General features: G+C 36.7%; 1 protein-coding gene across 7 annotated transcripts in view; it reads right to left on the bottom strand.

The window, feature by feature from the left end:
• CEP295 (centrosomal protein 295) overlaps positions 1–22,410 on the bottom strand; it is a 58,618-nt gene extending 36,208 nt beyond the window's left edge. For 6 of the 7 annotated variants that reach the window (XM_076002431.1, XM_076002432.1, XM_076002436.1 and 3 more), the window contains exons 1-9: positions 22,185–22,410; positions 17,056–17,189; positions 15,656–15,856; positions 14,140–14,264; positions 13,360–13,453; positions 6,691–6,786; positions 3,472–3,612; positions 1,291–1,474; positions 954–1,121 (exon numbers count right to left, since the gene is read on the bottom strand). In XM_076002431.1, coding sequence (XP_075858546.1) covers positions 954–1,121; positions 1,291–1,474; positions 3,472–3,612; positions 6,691–6,786; positions 13,360–13,453; positions 14,140–14,264; positions 15,656–15,856; positions 17,056–17,189; positions 22,185–22,320 — 1,279 coding nt within the window. In that variant the 5' untranslated portion in view covers positions 22,321–22,410. Of the gene's footprint in view, positions 1–953; positions 1,122–1,290; positions 1,475–3,471; positions 3,613–6,690; positions 6,787–13,359; positions 13,454–14,139; positions 14,265–15,655; positions 15,857–17,055; positions 17,190–22,184 lie in introns of those variants that run through there. The other variant, XM_076002438.1, reaches the window with a different exon arrangement.
• Positions 22,411–27,699: the final 5,289 nt, after the last annotated feature.

Genomic DNA, 27,699 nt, shown 5'->3' with positions numbered 1-27,699 from the left:
TTTAAAGACATTGCTGATTTGGTATGAAAATAAGACTTTGCATAGTTGAGAAATAAAATTTAAGTAAGAACCCTGAAAGGAAGGCAGTTGAGTCCTGAAATCATCTTTCTATCAAATTTATGCCAAAGTCAAAACACAGTAACCTCACACTTCTGTTTGAATAGCAGTGTGGGCACAGTAGGTAAGTATTAAGCCCAGAGCCCCCACCTGAGGAGTCTAACAGGAGACCCACATAAAGCTGGAACCGCAAAGGGGTACATCCATAGAATATGGTGAAGATGATAAGAAAGTCTGAGTGGTTTTAAACAAAGCCAATACCAGTAGATATGGGGGGAAAAGAGGCCATTTTATGAAGAGGTTTTGGTTTTTAAGGAGATCTACAGGTAAAAGGGAGGGAAGTATTAAAGATAACTCACTTTGGTCTGGCTTGGGTAACTGCAGATGGGGATACCATTCATTAAGATAAGGAAGATAGGAAGAGAGGGTTTCAGCAGGCAAGAGAAGATGATAAATTTGTTAGACACTGAGTTTTAAGTACTTGTGGGACAGCCAAGTGAAAAAGTTCAGAATGCTGAAGATAGAGATGAAGTTTAGGAGATCAAATTCATCATTATACATGAACTGCCAGCAATAACTGAACACAGCAGGATCTCTGGCAATTTGATGAAAGTCTATGTTGACCTTTCAAAGAAATTCAGAGTTGAGCATGTAACTTAAATAACCTAAAAACCTTCAGGTTATATGTACATATGAATAAAATAACTTTCCTCTTATATATATGAAAAGGATCTTTAATGATGGAAATAATGAGAATGTTCTTTTCTCTTGCCACCACTCCCATTAGTGTTAGTCATTATCTGCACTTAAATTAGACCAGATTTTACTAATTATTTGCTAATGATTAGCATTTTTTTCTGTGAAATATTGATATTCATCTCAGAAAGGGTTTTTACCATCTGTTTCACTAGAACATATTATTTCAGCTTCTGTCACTGGAAGGTTTTCAGCTTCATCTAAATTTTCTTGTTCCATTGAAAGGTTCAGTTCTTCATCTTGGATCAGATCAGTCACAGTGGGCAAAGGCTCTGGTGCAAGGTGCAAAATCAGGTTTCCTTTCACCTCTTAATAAACAAATATAGAGACATGTTTCATTCCAAAATGATTAAAAAGAATTTGGTCATCATAGTTTCCAAGTCTAAAATATTTCAAAAAATGCTTTATCATTATGAACATATTTCCCCACCAAACCATTTAAAAGCACTATTGAAAAGTCTATTGAAAATATCTTACTCCTGTCTGCATTGTACATATCTTCAAAGGCAAATTCCAACTCTCTCTGCCAGTCTTCTTTCATTTCACTGCGCCTGTATGGAAGTTCAACTAGTTGTGGTGGCATTTGTGCTACAGTCTGTCTCCTACGTGCCAGGTCCTCTTGTTGTAGCTGTTTGAGTTCTTTCATTACTTTCTCTTGATTCTTCAAGAAAAAGAGAATTAATGAGAGCTGAGTCACAAATTTTGGACAGTAACATTAATAGTGAGGAAAAGTGGTAGAAATCATGAGAAACAGGGCCTAAGTTTGTCCCTCCTCCCCTACCATTTGCTGTGCCACAAAAAACCATTAATTTATCTATTCGAGGAATATTTGCTGAATGCCAGATACCATGTTAAGTGCTAGGGACACAATCTCTAATCTAGCCTAGTAGTGAGACCAGCAAACAGTAGTATTACGTTATAGTAAGTACTATGAAAGGTTTGTTTTGGTTAAGCCATAAAACTTCACAAATTATCTGCCAGTTACAGTTTTCCTTTCTGAGGAAAGTCATGAAGTTATTTTCTGTATAAGCTACCACAGATCCTACAATGTACTTTGTTCCAGTTCTCCCTATACCAGTCACAAATAAGCACTAAGCCCCAGAGTGACTGTGGCTTAACAGAGGATATTTCTTGCTACTTCACACTCGTATGAATCCCCATGATTAAAAGGGGATCCAAATGTATATACCTTTAAGCTTAAAGAGTGTGGCTTATATGAAAGTTGGGACACAATACAGTCCACAGCGAAAAGGTTCAGACAGGACAAAGGAAATCCTATTAGCAGTGAGAATGCATGGTTTTTTAACAGCTGTTCTTATAAGGGGACATTCTTGTAAGGGACATCAAGTCTGCAATAAAGTAGACAGAACATACATAAGAAAGTGTTTGTCAAATGATAACATATACACATTACTTATAAAGCTTTAAATTATTTTGTCATTTGGGGATAATTTTTTTTTTTTTTGCCATGCCCTGAAAAAGAATTACAAGTGAATTTATTTCATTTTTATTAAGGTTCTAATCATCTCACTAAATTAACTTCAATGTTATTTGAATAAGTATACTATTCTGGCTAACTGAAAAGTTGGCACATTATTCTACTTATGTATAAGAACAATGACCACTACCACTAAAACTGTGAGCTTATGAAATTCCAGGCACATCTCTTTTCTAAAATCATTTAATCCTTACAAAACAAATGATGAAACAGAGCTCAGTGAAGTAATCTGCCGGAGATCAAATAGCTGATTGGTGAAGACAAAAGGTAAATCCAAACAGAAATTGGAGCCCACTTTCTTAACCACTAAACACTATTGCTTTTATGGAAGAATCTATTCAATTGATGGCTGTTTTCACATGTGTTTTTCTATAGGTTTAAGCTTTAAATGAGGAGAATTACTGATAATAATTGAGATATTCAGCTATTTTAGTTATAATTCACTCCCAGTTTATAAATGCTAAAAATTCAAGGGAGAAGCTCATAATTTAGTTCAAACTGTATATATAAACTTTCATAAGATATGTATTTAATTCACAATGAGTTTTTAAGTACTTCTTAAAAAGCAATTCCTAAGATGGGTGTTTAAAACATCCACAGGGATTATTAGTCAAAAAGATGAATCATTTTTATGCTGTTTCACAAGTTAAGCACTAAATGAACAATAAACATGACAGAAGTGAAGCTAAATCAATAAAGCCAGTTTTCATTACACATATTTTACAGATCTATTACAGTCACTTTTTAAAAGTTCCTGCTAGCAGGATCATGACTTTACCTTAGAAGCAATATTCTGGCAAAGCCAAAAAGTGCTTTGCTCAATAAATATTTAATGAATAGAAATTCTTCAAATACAGCTAAATGCAATTCAAAAAATTAAATTAGAAAAGTGATTAATATCTTCTTAGGCTATTTTTGTACTAATTAAAGTATTAAACTTTTAATAAATTCATTAGTAAAATTTCTACAATAGCAGTACACTGTGAGAATAGCTTAATGAAACTTGAACTTGAAACAAGAGGGCAAAGAAGGTTGGGAAATGTAAAATCATATGAATCAGAGACTAATATTTACACCCTTCCCGCTTGTCTTTGGGAGCTCATTCACTAATCAGTTCTGCAATGCTATCAGTAAGTTTACAGGTGGAATTCAATCCTTACTTGGGCCAAATGGATCTTTTTCATTGCTTGGAAACCCCGTGCATGTGCCTTTTCAGACTGTTCCATTCTCTCTTGTGCTGCCTGTTTTTGTAGTTCTTCCAATCGTTTTGCTTCTTCTTCAGCAGCCAAATGAGCATCTGGCTAGCAGTCAATCAATAACATTTTAGATAATTCTTTTTGAAAGTGTGAAACAAGCAATAACTAAAAAATAAAACTTTAAAATCATGTTTTCTACTTATATAAAATCAAATGGTAAGAAGAGTTAATTATCAACAGCATGTACCTATTAAAAGGATCAAATTGTTTACATAAAGTTTTATAACTGGTTCATTTCAAACCAGATTAGGCTACACTCATCCAAACACATTCCTCCATCTTTTTAAAGGAAAGAAATTCCATTAAGTGTTTAAAAGTAAACACAAACAAAACTAGTTAAGAAACTATAAACATCTAAGACCATGTAAATGATTCAGGGAAACTAAGATCTGACTCTGGTTTTTAGCTAACATCTGCTGCTTCGCTTCAACCTCAGGAAGGCCAAAATACTATAATATAATTTCTGGCTTCCTAGATCTCATGGATAACCAATGATTATGCCATTGCATAGTTAGCTATCATATCTCATTAACATAACAATAGTAATACACACGGAAAAAGGGGAAAGGGCACATAACCTGGATTTACTCATGTTAATTCACTTTTTTTTTTTTTGAGACAGAGTCTCACTTTTTTGCCTAGGCTAGAGTGAGTGCCGTGGCGTCAGCCTAGCTCACAGCAACCTCAAACTCCTGGGCTCAAGCAATCCTCCTGCCTCAGCCTCCCGAGTAGCTGGGACTACAGGCACGAGCCACCATTCCCGGCTGATTTTTATTTATATATATATATATTAGTTGGCCAATTAATTTCTTTCTATTTTTGTGGTAGAGACGGGGTCTCGCTCAGGCTGGTTTTGAACTCCTGACCTTGAGCAATCCACCCGCTTCAGCCTCCCAGAGTGCTAGGATTACAGGCATGAGCCACCGCGCCTGGCCATGTTAATTCACTTTTAAATATAAGTATTCTAAATGTAAACAGGAGTGAAAAATCTTTTTATGTCTACATGACATGCTAAAATTCTGTCAAATGAAACAATAACTATGATAATCGTGTAAAATTATTAAAGATTTTCATGCCGGGCACGGTGACTCACACCTGTAATCCTAGCACTCTGGGAGGCCGAGGCAGGAGGATCATTTGAACTCAGGAGTTTGAGATCACCCTGAGAAAGAGCAAAACCCCATCTCTACTAAAAATAGAAAAAATTAGCCAGGCATTGTGGTGCATGCCTGTAGTCCCAGGAGGCTGAGGCAGAAGGATTGCTTGAGCCCAGGAGTTTGAGGTTGCTGTGAACTAGGCTAACATCACAGCACTGTTGCCGGGGCAACAGAGTGAGACTCTGTCTCAAAAAAAACAAAAACAAAAGATTTTCAAATACTAAGATAAATAGGTAGAGAGACTGACAGCTATGTTAAGAAAGAATATAGTTTATTAAAAATATTATTAAAGGCCAGGCACGGTGGCTCACGCCTGTAATCCTAGCACTCTGGGAGGCCGAGGCGGGCGGATTGCTCGAGGTCAGGAGTTCGAAACCAGCCTGAGCAAGAGCAAGACCCTGTCTCTACTATAAATAGAAAGAAATTAATTGGCCAACTAATATATATAGAAAAAATTAGCCAGGCATGGTGGCGCATGCCTGTAGTCCCAGCTACTTGGGAGGCTGAGGCAGCAGGATTGCTTGAGCCCAGGAGTTTGAGGTTGCTGTGAGCTAGGCTAATGCCACGGCACTCACTCTAGCCTAGGCAACAAAGCGAGACTCTGTCTCAAAAAAATATATATATATTATTAAAGTTTATTAAAAATATTATATCCCCTTTGAGCCAATAAATATTTATGCGAATCTAAACACTAGCAGAACGAAACAAAATTTGATCAAATGAAAATTATAATCTCTGTAAAATTACTTAGTATTATCAACATGTACAACATTAAACAAAATAAACTAACTTTAAGAACAATATTTCAATCCATATAGGCCATGAGGTTTTCAAGAAAAAAGTTGTTTAGGAATTCTTCACATCTTGAGGATAAAAGCATAATGTCAATTATAGCAAACGAAAATTTTAAAGGAAGAAAAAACTTCAAAATAGCATATAACATGCATGATAAATATGGTAAAATGGCCATTCTCATATGTTGCTGATGCTTTTTAAAAGGCAATTTTTTTCATGTTGGATATATTTATCTACCAGGAAAATAAACTCTTCAATTTAGCATTTGTATGGAGTTTAGAGTGCAACAAATATACATTTTGGTTGACTGATTAATTATAAGTTTTAAAATCAATATTCAGTTAAGACCTAAAATGGATGTCATTATCATAGAATGAACTTCTAAGATGCTAAATTGAAGAAGTTTATTTTCCTAGTAGACAAATATATCCAACATGAAAAAAATTAAAAGCCACTGTCATGAAGAAATAGCAATTATAATAAGGATATATTATTTGTTATTCTTAAGACTAGCAATTTTTATTTTTATTTTTTCTTTATTTAGGCATATTATGGGGGTACAAATTTTAAGGGTTCAATAGATGCCCTTTCCCCCTTGACTAGCAACTTTTAAACCATAATATTATATGTAGACAAGGTATGGTAAAATGGCCATTCTCATATGTTGCTGATGCTTTTTAAAAGGCAATGTAATGATCTGTATGAAATGTTATAAAGTATGGAACCAGTAATTTCTCTTCCAGGAATCTACGTACAATCAGTGATGTGGATAAAAATGTACAAGATTATTACATCTGCATTATTTACAGAAGCAAAAATTGGACCAATGGTTAAATAAATTTGATGATAAAATATTAAGTGGCTGTTAAAAATCATGTTCTGAAAAGTGTGTATGTTTATATATAAACAAAGGCTATAATGAACTCATTAAAATATTAACTATGTTACCCTTTGGTGATAGAATCATTGGTGTTTTTCCTAGTTTATACTTATGTAAATTGTTCCAATTTTCCCCAAAGAGCATGTGTTATTTTATAATAAAAAAGATAAAAAATCTACTATTTTAAAATATAACCATGTAATAGCCAACAATTTTCTTCATTCATATTAAACTATCATGTACCTGACATGAACATGCAAAGCCTGTATGAACAAACAATAAGTCAATCACCTGCTTTGTGTCCACCTGTTTATTCACAAAAGTATAAAGATGATGGTAGGTAGAACTATTGGTTTTCACTGCAGAAATTCTCTTTACTTCAATGTTCTGGAAAATGATACACACAAAAAAGCATTAATTTTCATTTAAAGCTAAATCCAGTGCAAAAAAGTAATTTTATATTTTAATCTGTTCTCATCTGAGATAAGCTAAAATCTGCTCACAATGAAATATTTTTTTTCCAGAGTTAAATTATTTTAAATTTTAATAAAAGTACCATACTATTCACTTGTACTTCAAAACATCTTCCAGGTGTTTTTAACATAATCAATATTTTTTAATCAACTCGACATCTAAATTATTTAAAAGACATTTCATTTTTAAATCCCTGAATATAAAAATGCTTACAGGGCATGTCAAATCAAATCAAAACCACTTCACTGTATTTGTAGGAAAACAATATGCACTATTATGTCCTATTTCATATCTAATCACAAAAATTCTACTGTAGTTTACATTAGTCTTATTTCTTTTCTCAATGTTTAATGATATATTTTGAGTTTTGGTCCAAAAACACTCACCAATATTTAAATTATACTTATTCCAGAACAAAACAATTCTCAGAAAAATGAAAGTGAACTACTTTCCCTCAAACCCTTTCCTATATGTTGCCATAAACCCATTCAGCCCATCACAACCTGCCACACACTGATGTTTAATTAAATCAATTAAACTAACAAACAGTTTTAAGTGTGTACTATGTCTTAAACTTTCTAGGCATTATGAATTTTACTGAAAACTAAATGGCCCCTGCCTTCAAGGAGCTCAGAGTAATAGCTCTAACAACTAGAAGTTCTAACAATTAGACATAAATTATAAACCATGCATTTTATATACAACATGATGAAAAAGACAATGCACAAAGAAATGCTAACACTTCTGTTGAGTCTTTTCTGTACTATATCCTAGCTGTGAAACCTTAGCAAAGTCCCTTAACTTCTCAGTCCCTCAGCTTTCTCAAGAAAAGTAGGTATATAGCTATCCCTATATCATAGGATCACTGTGATAATTATTTTGGGAATCAATTTATGTCTGATAAAACACTGGTAATATTATGAAGTGGCAACACTGACATAAATTCAACACAAGTTTGGAAGGCAGAAAAGTTTGAATTATAGGTTGAGAATTAATCAAAGATATGCTTGTAACACATAAGACTGTGGAATGATGAGAAGGACTGAAGTGAAAAGAGGAAAAACAACATAAAAGGCAAGAGGATGGAATTAAGGAAAACCACATAAAAATGAACAATGTCACAAGAGAAGAATTATCTTAGAAGTTTTTAAAAACTGCTGATGTCTTGGCTCCACACTAAACCAAATAAAATCAGAATGTCTGGGAACAGAGCATAGCGCTCGTATTTTTAAAAAGCTCCTCAGGTGACAAATGTACAGCCAAAGTTGAGAACTATCTAGGCAAGTCAGAAGATAATTGATGGCAAGTACCTGGAAATACATCCAGATGGTTATAATAGGGAGACCTTAATCAGTGTCTTATAATTTAGGTAAAGGATAAAACTAGAAAGGATTTTCTTCCACTAATGAAAACATTAACTAGTTAATATTCTAATTAAAGTTCAGTAAGAAACTGAAATCACAAAACAAAAATTCAAAGATGGTAATACACAGTAGATAAGAATGTTTCACTCTCCAAAATAATCTTAGTTGCTTTTAAATCAATGCCTTAAAAAAATAAACTACAGGCTTCTTGACAAGGCAGTTAAGAACTGAAGAAAATAAATCTTTAAAATTATGTAATTTGACATAAAAATGTAATTCAGGCCGGGCGTGGTGGCTCACACCTGTAATCCTAGCACTCTGGGAGGCAGAGGCGGGCAGATCGCCTAAGGTCAGGAGTTCAAAACCAGCCTGAGCAAAAGCGAGACCCCATCTCTACTAAAAATAGAAAGAAATTCATTGGCCAACTAAAAATACATAGAAAAATTTTTTAGTAGTAGTAGTCCCAGCTACTTGGGAGGATGAGGCAAGAGGATCACCTGAGCCCAGGAGTTTGAGGTTGCTGTGAGCTAGGCTAACGCCACAGGACTCTAGCCTGGGCAACAGAGTCAGAGACTCTGTCTCAATAAAAAAAAAAAATGTAATTCAATTTACATTCAACTTTAAAGTACCAGTAATCCCAGAATAAGGCAATTATATATAGATTGAATTTGGAATCCCTCCAAAATTGGGATCGGTTTGAGATTTACATTTCCAACAACCCTTATCAATTATAACATGATTTCTAGTGAACCGCACTTACATGTTTAGTCAAATCAGATGTTAGGCTGGTAGAGTTAGGATGATTAGTTAATGATTTAAAATCACTTGGTTTACCTTCTGTGTTCTTTCAATCTTCCAGCTTTAGTTTTGCTCCACAGTTAACTATTTCTAGTCTTATCTACCCAGGTACAGGGCAAAACTAGCACTCTGTGGTACCTAATACTGGTTCACACAGCAAACAAAAAGAAGGAAAAAAAAGGGCAGGGGCGGTGGCAAGTGCCCTGACAGGCCCAGCTACCCAGAAAGCTGAGGTGGGAGAGTGCTTGAGCCCAGGAGTTCAAGGCTGCAGTGCACTATGATCATGGCGGTAAACAGCCACTACACTCCAACCTGGGCAACATAGTGAGCCCGATCTCTTAAAAAAAAAAAAAAAAAAAAAAAAAAAGTATAGTCAAGGGAAGAAGTTCCATGACTATAAATAAAACAAAACTGATTTTCTCCTGCATCTGGCAAACTATCTATGAAGGCAGTGTGGAAAAGATAAAGTATTATGCTTGTAAAATGTATAATATACTATTGAAGATGCTTGATATAATGTAAGTCTTTATAGCACCTCAGGGTTTTTAATGCAAACTTTATTATTTAATAGTCTTATTAAAAGATTACAGTTATATACATTTATAGACTTTAGTGTCTAAATAGTTAACTTGAACAAGTTAGCAAACTCTGAAAGGTATATTCATGGGAGGCTCAGTGTCACAGTAAAAAGATCATGAGATTTATAAAATTAGACTGACCTTGATATTATAAACTCTGGTTCTCTCACCTCTTAAATGACTTTGGTCAGGTTAATTAACCCTTGACCTTCAATTTTCCTCATTTGTGAAATGGAAAAAACATTTACCTCGCAGGAATAATGTGGTGATAAAATTTGAATAAAAAACTCAGTACAACTAAAATCTTATAAGTACACAATAAGGCTCCATTCTCTTTACTAGGTGAACAGTTCCCTCATAAGAAGATTTTAGTTCACAAAAAAATGTTATTTCCTTGGATTAATTAAGAAAAGACCTTAGTTTGAGAAGACTAAATAGTCTAGATTCATTTCCCCAGGCTTTTCAGCATTCATATTTTTATCTGCTTGAATAAACAGTGATACAGATGCACCTATATCCTGTGTATATGACACAATGTCCTTATCTGGTAGGCTTCCCTGGTCCCCCAATACCCTGTGTCTTTCCCAAACTAGAATCCTTTTCCTCCCTTCCATGCCATCATATTCAAAACCAACCCAAAACATTCAGACACACTGCTCTATCCCAGGCACCTTTACTGACTTGGGTAATGGATCTCTTTCTAAAACAATGGTTTTCAGTCAAATAAGAATATAATCACCCAGATCTTAGTTTGTAAGTGTCATTTCTCCATTTAAAAGAACCAGGGCTCTTTGGAGATTCCATAGTGGAACAGGGTAAGCACATAGTGAGCCTAGGTCATCTACTGGGCAAAAGAGCAAGGAAGTGCTCACGAAGTAGTGGGGATATAGAGCCACCCAAAGAGTCTCCTACTGATCTAATTTCAGACATATGAACATCAGCAAAAATAAAAAGAATAATGGCCATAAGTGACTGTGTAATACTGAATAAATAAAAATCCACAAGCACACAGGGATACTCACAAAAGAACAGGGAAAAATACATTTACCACCATTGGCATTATTACACCAACCCTTTACTCTGAAAACTGGTAGGGAGAAAATGAAAAATATATTTTGTCTTAAGATTACTTGGTAATTAAAAAGGGACGTATTTGATTGCAATCCTTATTAAAGGAAGCTAAAGCGAGCCGTCCCAGGGTCAGATTGGCTGAGACCCCAAGTCAGCAGAATGAGAGCCCATTGCTTGTTCCCATGATTAGCAGGATATGGCTTGTTGACTGGCTGAAGGAACTGTTTCTCCAAGCAAAGGGCCAAGAACCTATAGCCTTGCATGCAAGCCAAGGTTGCCTGGTAACCAGCACACCGTGCTAGGCATTTGCATGACAGTCTAGGATTTAAGGTCTTGCACTCCAGCTGAGACTGTTTGTTATCCAAAAGCGGTGCAAAACATCAGAGATCTCTTATAGAAGGCCATGCTTTTTGCTTTGACTGGAAAAGCAGGTGTTGTTGGCCATGGGAAGTCACGTACCGGAAAGTAGCTGGGAAAGTAGCTGGCATGAGAAAATAGCCGTGGGGCGCTTGCCCAATTAAACTGTATATAATAAATTGACGAGCACTTTTCCAGTGCTGCAGTCCAAAACCATCTCGTCTCTGTGTCCTTTTTTCTCCAGGGGCTGCAGCCAATTCTGTCTGTCTGCATCTTAAGTATATGTTCTGTGTATGTCATCCCCCGTTCTGTAATCAGGCCACGACACTTATAGTTAACCACCATAACCAAATGATCAAACTCAGCATCATTAATAGAAGAGTAACCTCCCATTATGTGCTTCCTGATTGATGCAAAAAACTATACAGCACTGTGTATATAGTATTCTTGCCTAAATATAATCAAGGTTTTAAAACTAAATTCCAGTTTAATGAAAATGCAGTGCAGGACACCATGTGGAAACAATGAGACAAAGGCAGAACATGAGAAACTAGTCTAGTCTGTTCAAAAGGTCTGAAAAAAGCCTGAGTTGGAAGAGATAATATTCTAAGTTAAGAGAGACTACACAGACAAAACAAGCAGAGGGAAGGCATGAACCTGGACAAGGTCCTGGTTTTAAAAAAAGAAAAACCATAAAACAATTTTAGGGACAAATGAAGAATTTTGATTATGGACTCAATAGTAAGTAGTATTAAAGAATGTTAATTTTCTTAGTGTGATAATGGCATTGTGGTTGAGTAAGATAATGTCCTTATTCTTTTTTTTTTTAATTTCACAATATTATGGGGGTACAAATGTTTAGGTTACATGTATTGCCTTTGCCCTGCACAAGTCAGAGCTACAAGCATGTCCACCCCCCACAGTGTGCACCGCATCCATTAGGTGTGAATATACCCATCCCCGCCTCCTCCCTTCCACCTGCCCAACACCCGATGAATGTTACTACTATATCTGCACATAAGTGTTGAAAAATTAATACTAAGAGAATGTTCTTATTCTTACAGGAAGCATGCTTTAGTATTTAGGGTGAAATGTTATTTCTGCAATTTACAGTAAATGTATACATACATTTATATCTATTTGAAATCTATTCACTTGTCCTCTTCTTTTAACCTCTCCGTATTTTGAAAGTTTTCATACAAGAAGTTGGGAGAAAAAAGTATAACCACACATTTACATATAATTCATACTTGCTAAAGCACAGTTTTGTTCACTTTTTGTAAATTTTTGAGACCTTGGCTTTTTATAAACATTAGGAATTACAACACAGGCAATCAACAGGCATTATGGATAAAGTATTGCCTGCTTTTTATCATCTCACATTGTACTGGGGGAGTGACTGAAATATGCCTCTTTCATCTGAACCTTGGATCAAATGTTATATGGCAGATGGCTCAACATAAAAGCAGGAAGGCTGACAGAATGCAAGGCCTACGAGGCAAATATCTAGTGCTGACACTGATCACTTACACATAAAACATACTTGTGTGTAAAACTAAATTAGACATCCCTATATCTGTGGGCTTTTATTACTTCTAACTCAACTTTTCAGATAAAAATAACTAAGTAATTTTGATAATCATCCAAATAGACATTTCAATAAGTACAACAAGCTAATGTGAAAAAAAGAATACTTTTAAAAATTAATTTCTGCTTTAATAAATTAAATTTTTTTTTTTAAAAAAAGTTCTAAATCACAAAAGCACACATAGATTCCTCTCATTACTTTATAATCTTATACCAATTTATTAACTTACTGAACCTTAAATTATCTATAAAATGGTGACTATTTAAAATGAGCCAAATCTAGAATTTGGAAAAGTCTATAGGACAAATAACCTAGTTTTTTTTTTTTTTACCCAATAAAAGGCATTAAAAAAAAAAAAGGAAGAACTATTAAGAGTTTTTTTAAAAAACAAAACATTATAGTTTTTCAAACAACCCAAGTTATTTTGATACCACTGGGGAAGGCTGAACACACACTGGGTATTAGATGATATTGGTAACAACATTAGTTTTATACTAAGAAAAAAATCCTTATCCATCCTTATACATTTAGCATGTATCTATCTCTATACATACTAAAGAATTTACAGGTGAAATGAGTATTCTTTTAAAATACTCTAGATACACTCAAGTGTTTTTATACAATTAAAATAAAGTTTAAACAAATGACAGTTATTTTGACCTCCACTGAATTCTAATAGTAAAGAAGTAGTATCATAACCTAGTTCCTCTTAACACTCAAAGTAATTTACCTCAAAAAGAGCTGGAGGAGGAGGGGGCAGACTTGTAATTTTGGCAGATCTCTCTTTTTCCACAAGCAGTGCTTCCTTTCGAGCTTTTATATGCCTTGAAAAACAAGATGGCATCAATTAGCCTTTCAGTAGTAATACTATAGTACAGCTTTCATGGTTAAATACATAAAAGTCATAGGATCTCAAGAAATCCTCTAGTTTAACCCCATGGGCTTGGTATGCTATTTAATAAAGGGAAAGGGCCTATATACAGTGAGCATGCAAGAAAATGTTTACTAACTAAAAGGGGCACATCCAAAGACATAAAGCTCTACAGTGGGGACCAACCCAATAAACATCTGATGTTCTTTAGTTTAAAATAGTTAAGAGTAAAAATACTAGAAATGTTGATAAAAATGGGCCATTGCATAAAATGACCACCACTGACTAATAACAGACCCTTAACAGACTGTAACCCCAGTCTACAACCTCTTTTGATGTTCTTGATCACTCTGATTTTTATTTCTTTTTTACATCAGAGACAGATTTTGGTTGACATACATTGTTGACATACATTGTGAACAAGCCATACATTTCTCCAGAAACAGTTTCTGCTGCGAAACTCGTTCACCCAAGCAATATTATTCCCCACTGCATTATTGTTAAATCAAGTTTAACAAATGGAATGGATATACTATGTGACTTTTATTTAACATCTGCTTTTATATTATCCTATGTACTCTCTACTTCCAGCCATGTCAGTTTTAGTTGAGACTATGGTAAAAATTATTATTACTTTACCAGGTTTTTTGTTTCATTAACATTTCTTTTTGATGTTTCTGTACTTTCAGGGCCTCTTTATGCCTCAAATCTGCTTTTCTTTTCCTTTCTGCTGCCCGCCACGCCAGTGCATCTAAATCAGGTTCCTAAAAACATATATTACTTAAAATGTCATGTCAAACTATTAATACAAATGCATCTCGTTTTATATCAGAAGTGACCTTTCAATTTTGTCATCCTCTTCCTACATACAATAGCAGTGTTTCCCAAAGCATGGTAATGATACTACTGGATAGGGACAAACACAGACATTTTACTTTAAAGTTAAAGTAGGGCAGGGACTTACACCTGTAGCAGAAAGAAAGACTGAGGCCAGGAGTTTGAGATCAACCTAGGCAACATAGCAAGATCCTACCTCTATAAAAAGTTTTAAAAATTAGCCAAAGTGGCACATGCTTGTAATTCTAGCTATTCAGCAGGCTGAGCATCGCTTGAACCCAGGAATTTGAGGTTATGGGGAGCCATCATTGTGCCACTGCACTTGAGCCTAGGTGACACAGCGAGACCCTGACCCTTAAAAAAAAAAAGTAATCATTTCACATATTATTACAACAATATAAATAGAATATCAAACTACTTAAGATGTGGTCACATGAAGTAATAAAAGAATCCATTTAAGTTGAAATGCCAAATATAAAGTAATACAGGTGGTTTCCTATTTAAGGTAAAAATTGTGAAGGTAGTATTCAAATGGTAGAGGTTTGGGAAATGCTGCACTGAAGCACAAAGTTAATGGTGGACACATAAAGCTATAAAATTCTAAGGTCAGAACTTAAGGCTATTACTAAAAACACAGACTAAAATTAAAAACCAAGGCACAGATTGCCACATTCTTTAAAGATTTTTTTTTTTTACCTCACTAGTTGTCAATGATTTGCCTTCTTTGGAACCAGCTTGTTTACTGTGTATGACTGACTCTGGGACTGCAGACTAGCATTTTCCAACCATAAATCACAATTAACAAATCAAAATAAGGTCAGGGAGCAGTCTTAAATACTGAGTTTTACTTTGCCTTTCTAAAAGCCATCAAAGAATTTTTGCTATTTGTGAATGAAATCCAAGTATATATACATTCAACATCTTTAGAGGTATCAGGAATAATACTGAAATGGGAAAACTGATTTCATCCCACTGAATCTGTCCAAAATGCTTGAGATGAACAGCTTCTAGTTCAGAAAGTTATTATTTTATTTACACAGATAAGTACCAGAAGAGAATAATGCTAATTTAAACATCATAGGAAGACAGATTTTGACATGAATTTTACTTGACGTGACTCTTACTCGGAAATGAACCTACTATTATTCTCAACTTATATTAAATTCATTTAAAAAAAAAAAAAAAAAAAAAACTTCAGGCTGCCCCAAACAAATTCTGTACATGCAAACATTTTTATCATACATGTATTCAACAACTATAATTTACTTTTAATTAGTATTACTGCCACAATCAGGTAGTCAAATAAGCTCTCACTCACATTTTCTTTGGCCTGTTGATGTCCTGCTCCCATATTTCTTAAACTTGCCACATAGAGTTTTTCCAAGTTTTGTATTTTCTGATTTTGTGATTCTTCCCATTCCGCCCTTAGCTCCTCTGCCAAACGAGTAAATTGCTGATTTCTCCTCTGTTTTATACCTTGTCTTATCTGTGAGGCAATATCTCTTTCTTGTTCTCGAACCTGAAGAATATGTATTTAACAGATTGTATGAAAGGAGGCTTTATTTTTTTTTTCCACAGCCCAAAAAGCTAAGAATGGCTTAAGCTTTTTTGAAAAGCTATCTGGAAATAGGAACTCAATGAATTGTCTTTACGTTTATCAATTTTCTTGAATATTCATCTTATATAAAGACTATGTACAGCAGAAAATCCAAGCAGTATAGAAAAAACAAAAATCTCAAGACTACTCCTAAAGTCCCCCAACTGATTAGCTTCTATCTTTTTCCCTCCAAAGCACTAATGACACTGCCATTATCATTCTAATAACCTAGAAAAGGCTAAAATGATAAAACACAATTCAACAAAATCTATAGTCCAGAGGAATACAGAGCCAGATGAGAACCACATTTCAGTGGTACATCATTACTGATTCTAGACAGAATAGTACCTAAAACATGCTTCACAAAGACTTAACTATCTTACTTCCAGACTTTTAAAGAAGGATAATCTACAACTTCCTAATAAATTTGTTTCAGGTAATACTTTTTCCAGTAAGTCTTCTTCAAAGTCATTCTAAGCTTCCTGTTCTAATCATCATCAATTACAGATAATTTTTTTTTTTTTTTTTTTTTTGAGACAGAGTCTCACTTTGTTGTCCAGGCTAGAGTGAGTGCCGTGGCGTCAGCCTAGCTCACAGCAACCTCAAACTCCTGGGCTCAAGCGATCCTCCTGCCTCAGCCTCCCGAGTAGCTGGGACTACAGGCATGCGCCACCATGCCCGGCTAATTTTTTATATATATATCAGTTGGCCAATTAATTTCTTTCTATTTATAGTAGAGACGGGGTCTCGCTCTTGCTCAGGCTGGTTTTGAACTCCTGACCTTGAGCAATCCGCCCGCCTCGGCCTCCCAAGAGCTAGGATTACAGGCGTGAGCCACAGCGCCCGGCCTAATTACAGATAATTTTTTAAAAATGATATTTTAAGAACTATTTCCCAATATTTAGTCAAATAATATGCCTATTCTCCAACTCTTCTCGAATCTACTTATCATCTCAGTCTATTTTTCAAATGTTCTAAAACTAGTTAATATGCAAGAACCAGGGGTCTTGTACAGCCAGAAAAGGTTTTTAAATGCAACATTTAGAACATTCTAATTTAAAAAAATACAAATAATTTGGGGAAGGCAAAGAATTTAAAACTGTATTCCCAATAAATCATACCTGCAGCAATCTTAGTTTTCGTCTTCTTTCATAATCTTCCTTCAAAATTAAGGCTTCCTCATTAGGACTCAATCTCAGCTTGCCAGTATTCACTACTTTTCTTTTCATTTCTGTGTAATTTATATATGTAGGTCCTGAATTTTTAAAAAAGAAAAATGTCTGAAGATATATACCATTAAAACAGGGCAGCAAAGATTAATTTTTAAAATTCATGTTAATATTATACCTTTGACATTTAAAGGGTTGTATATATGCAAGGAAATAATTTGGGTAAACAATGTTCAACTTACTTACAAATAGCAATTATAAATTCAGCACTGTTTTAAATTTTTATTTATTTTTTATATTTTGTAGAGACAGGGGTCTCGATGTGTTGCCCAAGCTGGTCTCGAGTTCAAATTCGGCACTTGTATCAGCAGTACTCGGATGGGAAGGGGGAATTTTCAGAATTACTCAGAAAAGATTTTCCCCATCTCTAGGTTATTATTTACCTAGAGTATTGGGTGAACAATAATCTGACTTATTCCTAATTGGCAACTCCAGAGTTTACTTAGCTTAAATGTAAAATAGCACAAAGATTTAAAAAGATGTGTTAGCACAGGATAAAGTTTTCACAACAATTTAACAATTTCAAGAGCTCCTGGTCCCTAGATTCAACTGTCTGTTATATATATAACTTGATCACCGAGTGTCACTACATGTCATCACATCAATATGTTCTATACTCTGAACAATCCTTCAATAATTATAATGATGCAATTTTTAAATGAATGACCATTAAAAATCCCTTGTAGAAGAATAATTGTTTGAATGTGTCCAATGTTTAGATTCTACAATCTATTCTTCTGTAGCTACTGTTTATGCCTGGGTGTTCTCACTCTCCTCCCTAGATTTTAACATGCTCCCATTTGGGGTAGCATGTTGGGGAGAAATGTAAAGAATATAAGAATATGTAGTTTAATTTGAAAACCCTCCCCTCAGGTAATTCTGATATCAACTTGTTTCCATTGTCACCATTTCTAAAAATTAGACACTTAACATCAGTACATAACCATGAATTTACAAGAGACATGTCAACATTTCTTAGGTCTCCTCTATGACCACGCAGACAAACTGAGTTACTGGATACTTATATTTTTCTGAAGCTAGCTTAAGTCCCATATCCTCTACGAAGCTGTCCTCTAGTAATTCCTGTTCTATTCACTCACCCACTCCTGACCTGGCCACCTACTATGCATATTACCTATACATGCATATGGGGACTAAGTTTATATTGTCTTGGTATTACCTCCTCTAGTTTTTCAATTACAGTTTGTCCCTTCTAGCTAGATTGCTAACAACTCAAGAATGGTGGCTAGTTTTTTAAAAATTTTAATAAATGTAATAAATAATTACCAGGCAGTATTTCACATACTACGGATGGACACTGTTTTCAATCAGATGTAAAAAGAACAGGGGCCGGGAGACTGAGGGGTTACCTAATAGGGACTAATACTTTTCCAGTGACTTCATCAAAACATAAGCTCAATGAGGGCAGGTATAGTCTTATTCATTGTTTCATGTCCATAGCCTAAAAATAGTGTCTTGCACATAAGTAGGTACTTTAGTGTGTTGACTGAATGACTCATTCATTGAGTTAATTCATATAAAGTGCTACATAGGCATACACAGTCATTACTAATATGTTCTATAGGACTCTAATGTCAAAAAGGAATATTGCATTGAAAATCTTTTAATGCATCCTACTTGATACTCATAAGGCTTTGTTAAGGGTAAAGTGCTGATAATTCTTCTCATTATATACATTTAGAAACAAAAGCCTCCAGGGTTAAAAGACCTGTCCTAAGTGACAATATCTAGTAGCAGAACCAAGGGAAGAATCTGGTTTCCTTATTCCAAATGGCTCCTTACTTTCTGATATGTTAAACATGTGGAGTGAGAAACATTTTATTTAGGCTGTTATTTTTTGCAAGTGAGGACCAAAAAACAGGGAAGAATGGAACAAAGAAGAAAAACGAGCAAGATTAAATTTATTCTTCACCATGTGTCTTTATTAGTCTAAAGGTTTGAAGATTCACTCATATTCAAACTATTAAAACTATTTCCCGATGAATGCCATAAATATATCACTGAACGAAAAAAAAAAGCCAGACACAAAAGAGTATTCCACTCATATGAAGTTCAAAAAGAAGCAAGACTAGGCTGGGCATAGTTGCTCATCCCTATAATCCTAGCACTCTGGGAGTGCCGAGGTGGGCAGATAACTCAAGGTCAGGAGTTTGAAACCAGCCTAAGCAAGAGCAAGACCCCATCTCTACTAAAAATAGAAAGACATTAATTGGCCAACTAAAAAATGTATAGAAAAAATTAGCCGGTGGCCCATGCCTGTAGTCCCAGCTACTTGGGAGGCTGAGGCAGGAGGATTGCCTGTGCCCAGGAGTTTGAGGTTGTTGTGAGCTAGGCTGATGCCATGGCGCTCTAGCCCGGGCAACAAAGTGAGACTCTGTCTAAAAAAAAAAAAAAAAAAAAAAAAAAAAAAAAAAAAGCAGCAAGACTAATCCATGATTAGAGATGAATATAGGGGTTACCTTTCTGGAGGTTATTAACTAGGAGGGGCATGTGGAGATTGCTGGGGAGATTCTATATTTTGATCTATATGATGGTTACACAGGTGTATACATATGTAAAAATTCCTCAAATGACACACCTAGATTTGTGTATTTTATTCAAAGTTATACCTCGATATAAAAGGAAAGAACTATAATTTTTTCTGATTCTTTTGGGTATTCATCATCTCATACCAAATTATAGGAAAACATATACATTTATTATTTTTAGCTCCTAAGATGTAATAAAATAGCTTTTGTGTATAATTAAAAAAATTTAAAATTATTTGTAAATGATTTCAGACTTAGAACTCTCATATACCCAGCTTCTCCAAACATCAACATCTTATATAACCATAGTACAATAATTAAAACCAGAAATTAACTTTGACACATTTTTTTTTTGAGACAGGATCTCTCTCTCTCTCTCTCTCTTGCCCAGGCTAGAGTGCAGTGGCATCATCATAGCCACTCGGACTGCTGGGCTCAAGCAATCCTTCTGCCTCAGCCTAAGTAGCTGGGACTACAGGTGAATGCCACCATGCCTGGCTAATTTTTCTTTTTTATAGAGATGGGGTCTCAACCCTTGCTTACACTAGTCTTGAACTCTTGGCCTCAAGCAATCCTTCCACCTCCCAAAGTGCTAAGATTACAGGTATGAGCCATTGCACCTGACCTAATACTTTTAACTAATCTATAGACCTTATTCAAATTTTCTCAATTATCCCACTAATGTCTACTTTCTGGATGAGGACTCAACCCAAGGACAACACATTGCATTTACTACTGTGTAACTCTGAGTCCTCCAATAAGCAGATGCTAAAAGGGGGACTAAACTGGCAGAGGTTTTTATCAGGGGAAACACCTGTGTGAAGGAATGAGAGGAGGAAGCTGGTAAAAGCTAGGAGCACCTCAGGCTTCAATGTAAGTTTAACACTGAATGAAGGAAGTACCTAAGAATGGGCAGATTGCCTCTTAGAGAGCCATGTAGTCTAAGAAAGGTTCAGAAAGAACTGGGAGTGTTTCTCAGGAATAGGCCCGCATTCATATCTCTATCACTCAGTAATTTGCTAGGAGTAGCCCATGGGAAATATGGTCACCATGCAAATGGGGGTTTCAAAATGCAGGAGAGGATGGTATGAGTCACATTCTCATGACTGCCAAAGTTGTCATGTGTCCTATAATCTGGGGCAGTTCCTCAGTCTTTCTTTCAAGACGCTGCCATTTTTTAAAATACTGGCTAGTTATTTTGTTGAATGCCCTTCAATTTAGATTTGTCTAATTTTTCTTGTGATTAGACTGAGGTTATGCATTTTTGGAAAGAACCCCACAGGAGTGATAACGTATCCTTTTCAGTGCATAATATCAAGAGGTAAATGGCAATATGTCTTACCACTGGTGATGTAAATTTTAATCACTTAGTTAAGGTGATGTCTACCAGGTTTCTCCACCAAAGTTACTAATTTTCCTTTACAAGCATCCAGTGAAGAGATAGTTGAGGCTATAGGAACATGTTTTTCATCATACTTTTGCCTGCTACATTTAGTATCCAATAATGATTGTTGTTTGAAACAACTACTGTGGTTTTATCAAATACTCTTTCCTAATTCCATTATTCCTTCTACACTTATTATCAATTGGAGTTCTACTCTAAGGCAGTTTTCCCTGCTGCTCCAGTTATGTATTACTTATTCCTATAAATACAGATCTTTAAATTTTATGTTTTATTACTAACCAATAATAGGGATACTACTTATCCTGCAAGATTTTGTCTTAAGGATTTCATCAAAGCACCTGCTACAGGATAACCACAAAATACTAAATTTAGAAGATTAGGGTTCAAGACCCAACACTGCCACTTATTAGCAGGAAGACACTGGCTAAGTCACCTTAGTCTCACTTTCTTAAACTGTATAAAGGAAGTCATAGTATCTCCCCCAACAGGTTTGCTCTCATTATGTGATTTAATCAGTGTGAAATTGCCAAATACATCCCAAGTATTAAAGTCTCAAACGTTAGCCACTGTTTTAAAAGCTGAGTTTTTGACAGGTCTTAATGAAAGGAATTAAAGACGGTACAAACCAAAAGAAAGCGCGCTTCTTGCATGAAAAGATTCTAGGCAATACTCTTAAACAGCTACCAGGTGCCAGGCCATGTCCGCGGGTGACCTGGGGGGAGCGTTTGCTGCAGCAGCAGAGGCCCTCGCGGGGCTTGGAAGCTCAGGGACCAGAGAGGCAGCGGGGGAAGCCCGCGCGACCCAACCCCGGGAGGGCGCGCAAAGCCACTCGCGCAAAGGGCGGCGAGCAGCCTCTCGCACCAAGCTGTCGGTCTGGGCCTGACGCGCCTCCAGCCTGGGGGCTCTTTACAGCCGCAGCCCAGCTGCAGGCAGGGTTTGCGGCCCGCGGGCGCCAGAGAACCGCGGGCGATGCTGCGTTCACTACGCGGCGCCTTCCTGGGATCCCCTTCCTTCGGAGCACACTCCCAGCTCCTGGGCCTCAGGGAGTCTTGCACTCCGCCACTCACCTGAGGACCCCGAACTCGGAGCCAAGAGTTGTAGCTCTAAGTAAGCTGGCCTCCGCAGCACACGCCGACCAGCTGCCGAACAGCCGTTTGTGCGCTTGCGGGGCAGCCATTGGAGAGCCGTCGTCACTTCCGTCATTCAAACCGCCCGCCAATGGCGGGGCCAAACCGCGGGAATCGAGCCGGTCCCGCCTCCCCTGGAGGCTGCTGGGAAGGCCGCTCAGCATTAATGCCCTACGCCCCGCTCCCCGCGCACGCGCACAAGCACGCGCCGGCCCTACCCTACGTAGGAGCCCATTATTTGTCAACCTACGAAGGCTTGGAAGTTTTACTTCCTCTCTTAACGTGCTCATTTTACAGATCAGGACACAGAGAGTGGACGTCCCCAGAAAGGGGACGATATTTGCCCAGAGCCATAAAGGTGATTTTAGTTTTAAGGCCCCATCATGAAGATATCTTGGGATGTGCATCCTTTAATGTACTTACTACACAACTCATTGGTACTATAATATTATATGCAGTTAGTGTCTGATAGCTTTCATAGCTTTCATTTAAGGACTCCAGCTCATGCATCAGTGAGCCATACCGTGTTACCCTGTGCCTCCAGAGATGCGATGCAGCTAGAACATGTCAGAAATTTATCTGCTGTAAAAAAATCTTATGGATAGAGTGAGCACAGGTTAATATTTATTGAGCATCTTTTAAGTGCCAAGTACATTGTGCTAGGTGCAGGGAAGATGAGGGTAACTGGATTATGACTTCTATACTAGATTTTGCAGTGTAGGGGGTTAAAAACATAAGGAATGAAAGGATTAGAAAATGTTGGGTGGACTTGGGAAGTTGGTAACATGATCAGATCTGGTTGCACTGTGGAAGAGGTCAGAAGGAGTGAAGAATGAAGACAGAGACCTGAAACCTGATTAGGATACCGCTGCAGGAAATGAAAGTTAATAGTAATGAAAATAGGGAGAAGTGGGTATACTGCATAGGAAGCCAAACATCAGGAATTGGAGGTTACCTTGTTATAGGAGGCAAAAGAGAGGGAGAAATCAAAGATGATGCCCCAAATGACACTCTACAAATGGGGCACCTGTACTCGAATGTTTATAGCAGTACAGTTCACAATCGCAAAGGTGTGGAAACAACCCAGGTGCCCATCAATACATGAGTGAATTAATAAAATGTGGTATATGTATACCATAGAGTACTATTCAGCTTTAAGAAATAATGGTGATATAGCACCTCTTGTATTTTCCTGGATAGAGCTGGAACCCATTCTACTAAGTGAAGTATCTCAAGAATGGAAAAACCAGCACCACATGTACTCACCAGCATATTGGTATTAACGGATCAACACCTAAGTGGACATATAGGAATATATTTACCCGATATCGGGCAGGTGGAAGGGGGGAGGAGGGGATGAGTATATACAAACATAATGAGTGAGATGTGCAACGTCTGGGGGATGATCATGCTTGAAGCTCTGACTCGAGGGGGGAGAGGGGGCATGGGCAATATACGTAACCTTAACATGTGTACCCCCATAATATGCTGAAAGAAAAAAAAATGAAAGAAAAAAAAACAAAGATGATGCTCAAGTTCCAGAACACATGGAAGAGGAGCAAGTTTTGGAAGGGGAAGTAATGAGTTAAGTTTTGAATATTTTGAATTTGAGCTGTTTATGACATATTTAGACAAAAGGATAAATTCCAGAAATATTAATATTTAGGAGACAAAATTAGTAGTACTTGACAAACAGTTGCATGTGAAGTTGAGGGAACAGGGAGAGTAAAGTTCATCTCACAGGCCACTATCTAGGGTAGCAATGTTGATTCTTTTTTTTTTTTTTATTTTTTATTTTACTTTTCAAGAAACTCCTGGAATTGATATTTTTTTCTTTTTTTTATTTTTTTTTATTTTACTTTTCAAGAAAATCCTGGAATTGATATGATTCTTGATTCTCAAGGGAGAAATCAAAAATGGGAGTTAAACAGATGAGGCAGTGAGCTCATCTCTGCATAGATGAACTTCATATGCCTGTGGGACATTCAGTGATGTGCTATAAACAGATGAATACATTGGTAGATAATCCACAGAGAGAACTGGGCTAAGCATAAAGGAATTTCATTGTTATATGAGTAAGAACAAAAGCTAGAAGAGTGGCTGAGATAACGTAGGGAGAATTTGCAGTGAGAAGAGCAACAAGGACCAAACTCTGAGAAACATCAAAAGCTGGAGGAAGGAACTATCAAGGACACAAAGAAGTAGGGTGACCCCACCTCTGATTTACAGACTAAGAAGCTGAGTTCCAGAGCACTTGGCCAAGAGTACATGTAGATGAAGGATGGAACCAGGACTAGAATTTATGTCCCCATCCCAAATACTAGGGTGGTTCTTCTCTGCTTTTGTCCCCATTTCCTATCATACTTGTCTTGAAGAATAATTGTATTCATTTTAAACATACTCTTCAGCAGCTTCAATACAGATTCAGAGATACCCTTCCACACCTCAAAAAAGATGTGTGTATTTTTTCATGCTTTGTGTTAGGTTTAGTTCCTGGTCATGGGTTCATAATTCTTTATGTCCCTTGCCATTTTGACTGACTAAGGATGGGTACATGACCTAAATTGGGCCAATCAGAGCCTTTCATAGGAAATTTTCTTACTGGAACTGGCAGAGATGAGTGTTTTTCTCTCTGGGCTTATGTTAGGATATGACCCTGGAGCTTTCTCCAGGAAGTTCTCCACCATGTGGTCCCCAACAAGCTGGTCTGAAAGAATGAGTCTGATGGACAGCAAGGAACACACAGAGAGAATCCTGGCAGTGTTGAATCCCTGGATCAAGAAACCCCTGAGGTCAGCAACATGCCTGTCCATTCTAAAGGCCTGGGAATAGGAGCCATTACATCTTTTTCTTATTTAAGCTGCTTTGAAGGAATTTCTGGGGTTTTTTGCAAATTAAATGAGGCTGCAGATTTATATTTAAATTCTCATAGACAAACAACATCTGGACATTTTGGGAGATAATATAGAATAATGGTTAAGATCTTAGACCTAGAGTCCAATTGCCTGGATTTAAATTTCTGGCTTAACAACTCTGTGACTTTGAGCTAGTTACTGAACCTCCCAAAAAGTCAGTCTCTTCATCTCTAAAAGAGATGTTGTAAAAGTACTCAAAAAACTATTGTGAGGTCTAAAGCTCTAAAGACAACACTTGGGCACAAAGTCTACAATAAATGTTATCTTCTCTGGCTCATATTTTAATACATTTGTTTTAGGCTACAGAAGAAAAAAAAAACAAAATTGTAATGTGTTTATTGGTGTTTTTGGTTTGATTTTTAATTAGGTCGTTTTGTACAGTATAGGCCTAGGGAGAGGTATGTATGTTTAGCTTCCAGTGTTGTTAAGCTGTTGGGAATGAACATCAATAACCAGTGCTAGAGAGGAAGAGTTGCCCTAGGCAGTAATGACATTAGTGTCATTTCCATGTAATACTGCCTCTATTCAAAATGCAACTGAAGCCATTTGGGATTGGAACAGTTTGAAAGGATTCTCTGATGGTAAAGGTTTCACTGTTCTGAGTTCACTGTAATCTTTATCCACATCCAGTATGAGAACTGACATTGAAGGGGGACGAAACCTCAATTCTTATATATAAAATTCAGAAGAAATAGCATCTCTGCCAGAACAGAAGTAATCGAAGACCTTCCATCTGGCCATCTACCAATTGCCCTCTCTTTTCCTGGCATAAGCACCACAAGAGCTTAACAAGTGACAGTATCTCAATAGGATAATTTAGAGCTGCTACCAGGAGTGAGATTAAGAGTGCCAGGCAGGAAAGATAGGCTGAGAAGGACTTTTAAAAGCTATAGCTATTTTTTTAAAGGTATGGGGCAGGAGTTGAACCAAAGAATTGAGCCATTTACTGAAATAGAGTAAGAGAAGAGAGGTGAGAATAGGGAAATTCATTGGTCTTCCATCTTTGAAATCATTCTCAGCACATTGTTAATATATTTATAAAAATTACTAATATTTATTAAGCCATAAGTGTATATGGTTCGAATTACATGCTTAAAAAGACAGAGAAACTTATATAAAAAGAAAAAAAGAAGGATGTTACTGAAAGCTTGACACTTGTCCTGGAGGCTGCATCAGAAGAACAAGAACAGTGGTTTGAGGAGAAGGAAAGAGAAGTTTATTACTTTGCTGGCAAAGGAGGAAAAGTGGCAGACTCTCATCTCAAAATCCAAATTCCCATCCACAAGCAGAAATACAGAGCTTTTAAAGGGAGGGCCCTCAGTTATAGGCTATTGCCATTAATGATTCTAATCGCCCCATCTCTGCTAAAGACAAAGCCTGTGGCCTCTGCCCACCTTGGAGGCTGGTGCTGGGCCTGGGATGGCTGAGCTATCTCCTGTAACACAAAGAACAAAAGACATTCCCCTGCCCCTCTTGACCATCTGCCCAAGGCAGGGATGCAGGCCAGGCCACAGTTCCCAAAAAGAGTAGGGGAAGCTTTAAAAAGAAAGAAAATATTTTTGCCCTTTCATTTTCAGGCCATTCCCTCTGTTACATATTCCTCACTCTCAATTTTATGCTTCCATATCCATGAGAGGAGGGACAACTACTCTGTGACAGGGAGATCATTTATGACCCAGGAATGTACATAGCCATTGAGGAGGGTTGGGTAGGGTAGGGAAGAGTTTTGCAGCTGCAGTCCAAAGATGTGGGTTTGAACATCTCCTGCACCAACAGTTGACCTCTCTGAAGCTCAGTCTCTATTGATAAAATGGAGACATAAACACCCACCATTTATTGGGTACTCCATGTACCAGAAATGTTAATGCCAATCTTATCATATAGAGCAGTTGTAAAGATTACATCTTAAAAACTTAAGTTGTAAAGACCAAATAGAAAAATTATAAATATCTTACATAGTAGCATGCAAATAACTATAACAGATTCTACTATGATTTGGCCACCAGTCCAGTCTTGGGGCATGTAACTTCAACACTATTATGTCTTTGTTACTGCAATTTGACCTGCTTTAACTGATAGCTCAAACAGAACAAGAATAAGTATTGTTTGGATAGCATTCTCTTCATCCAAAATTATTTCCATTTACCTGTGAACATAACAGTAATCTATAGCCTTGCTACCCAAAGTGTGGCCCAAGGACCAGCAGTATCAGCATCCTCTAGGAGCTCATTAGAAATCTAGACTCTTAGGCCCTACCCCAGACCTGCCAAATCAGAACTTGTATTTTTTTTTGGAGACAGAGTCTCGCTTTGTTGCCCAGACTAGAGTGAGTGCCATGGAGTCAGCCTAGCTCACAGCAACCTCAATCTCCTGGACTCAAGCAATCCTCCTGCCTCAGCCTCCCAAGGAGCTGGGACTACAGGCATGTGCCACCATGCCCGGCTAATTTTTTATATATATATTAGTTGGCCAATTAATTTCTTTCTATTTTTTTATAGTAGAGACGAGGTCTCGCTCAGGCTGGTTTTGAACTCCTGACC

This window comes from Microcebus murinus, chromosome 4, assembly GCF_040939455.1.
Source record: "Microcebus murinus isolate Inina chromosome 4, M.murinus_Inina_mat1.0, whole genome shotgun sequence".
Taxonomy (NCBI): Eukaryota; Metazoa; Chordata; class Mammalia; order Primates; family Cheirogaleidae; genus Microcebus; species Microcebus murinus.
This window is presented reverse-complemented; position numbering and strand designations above follow the sequence as displayed.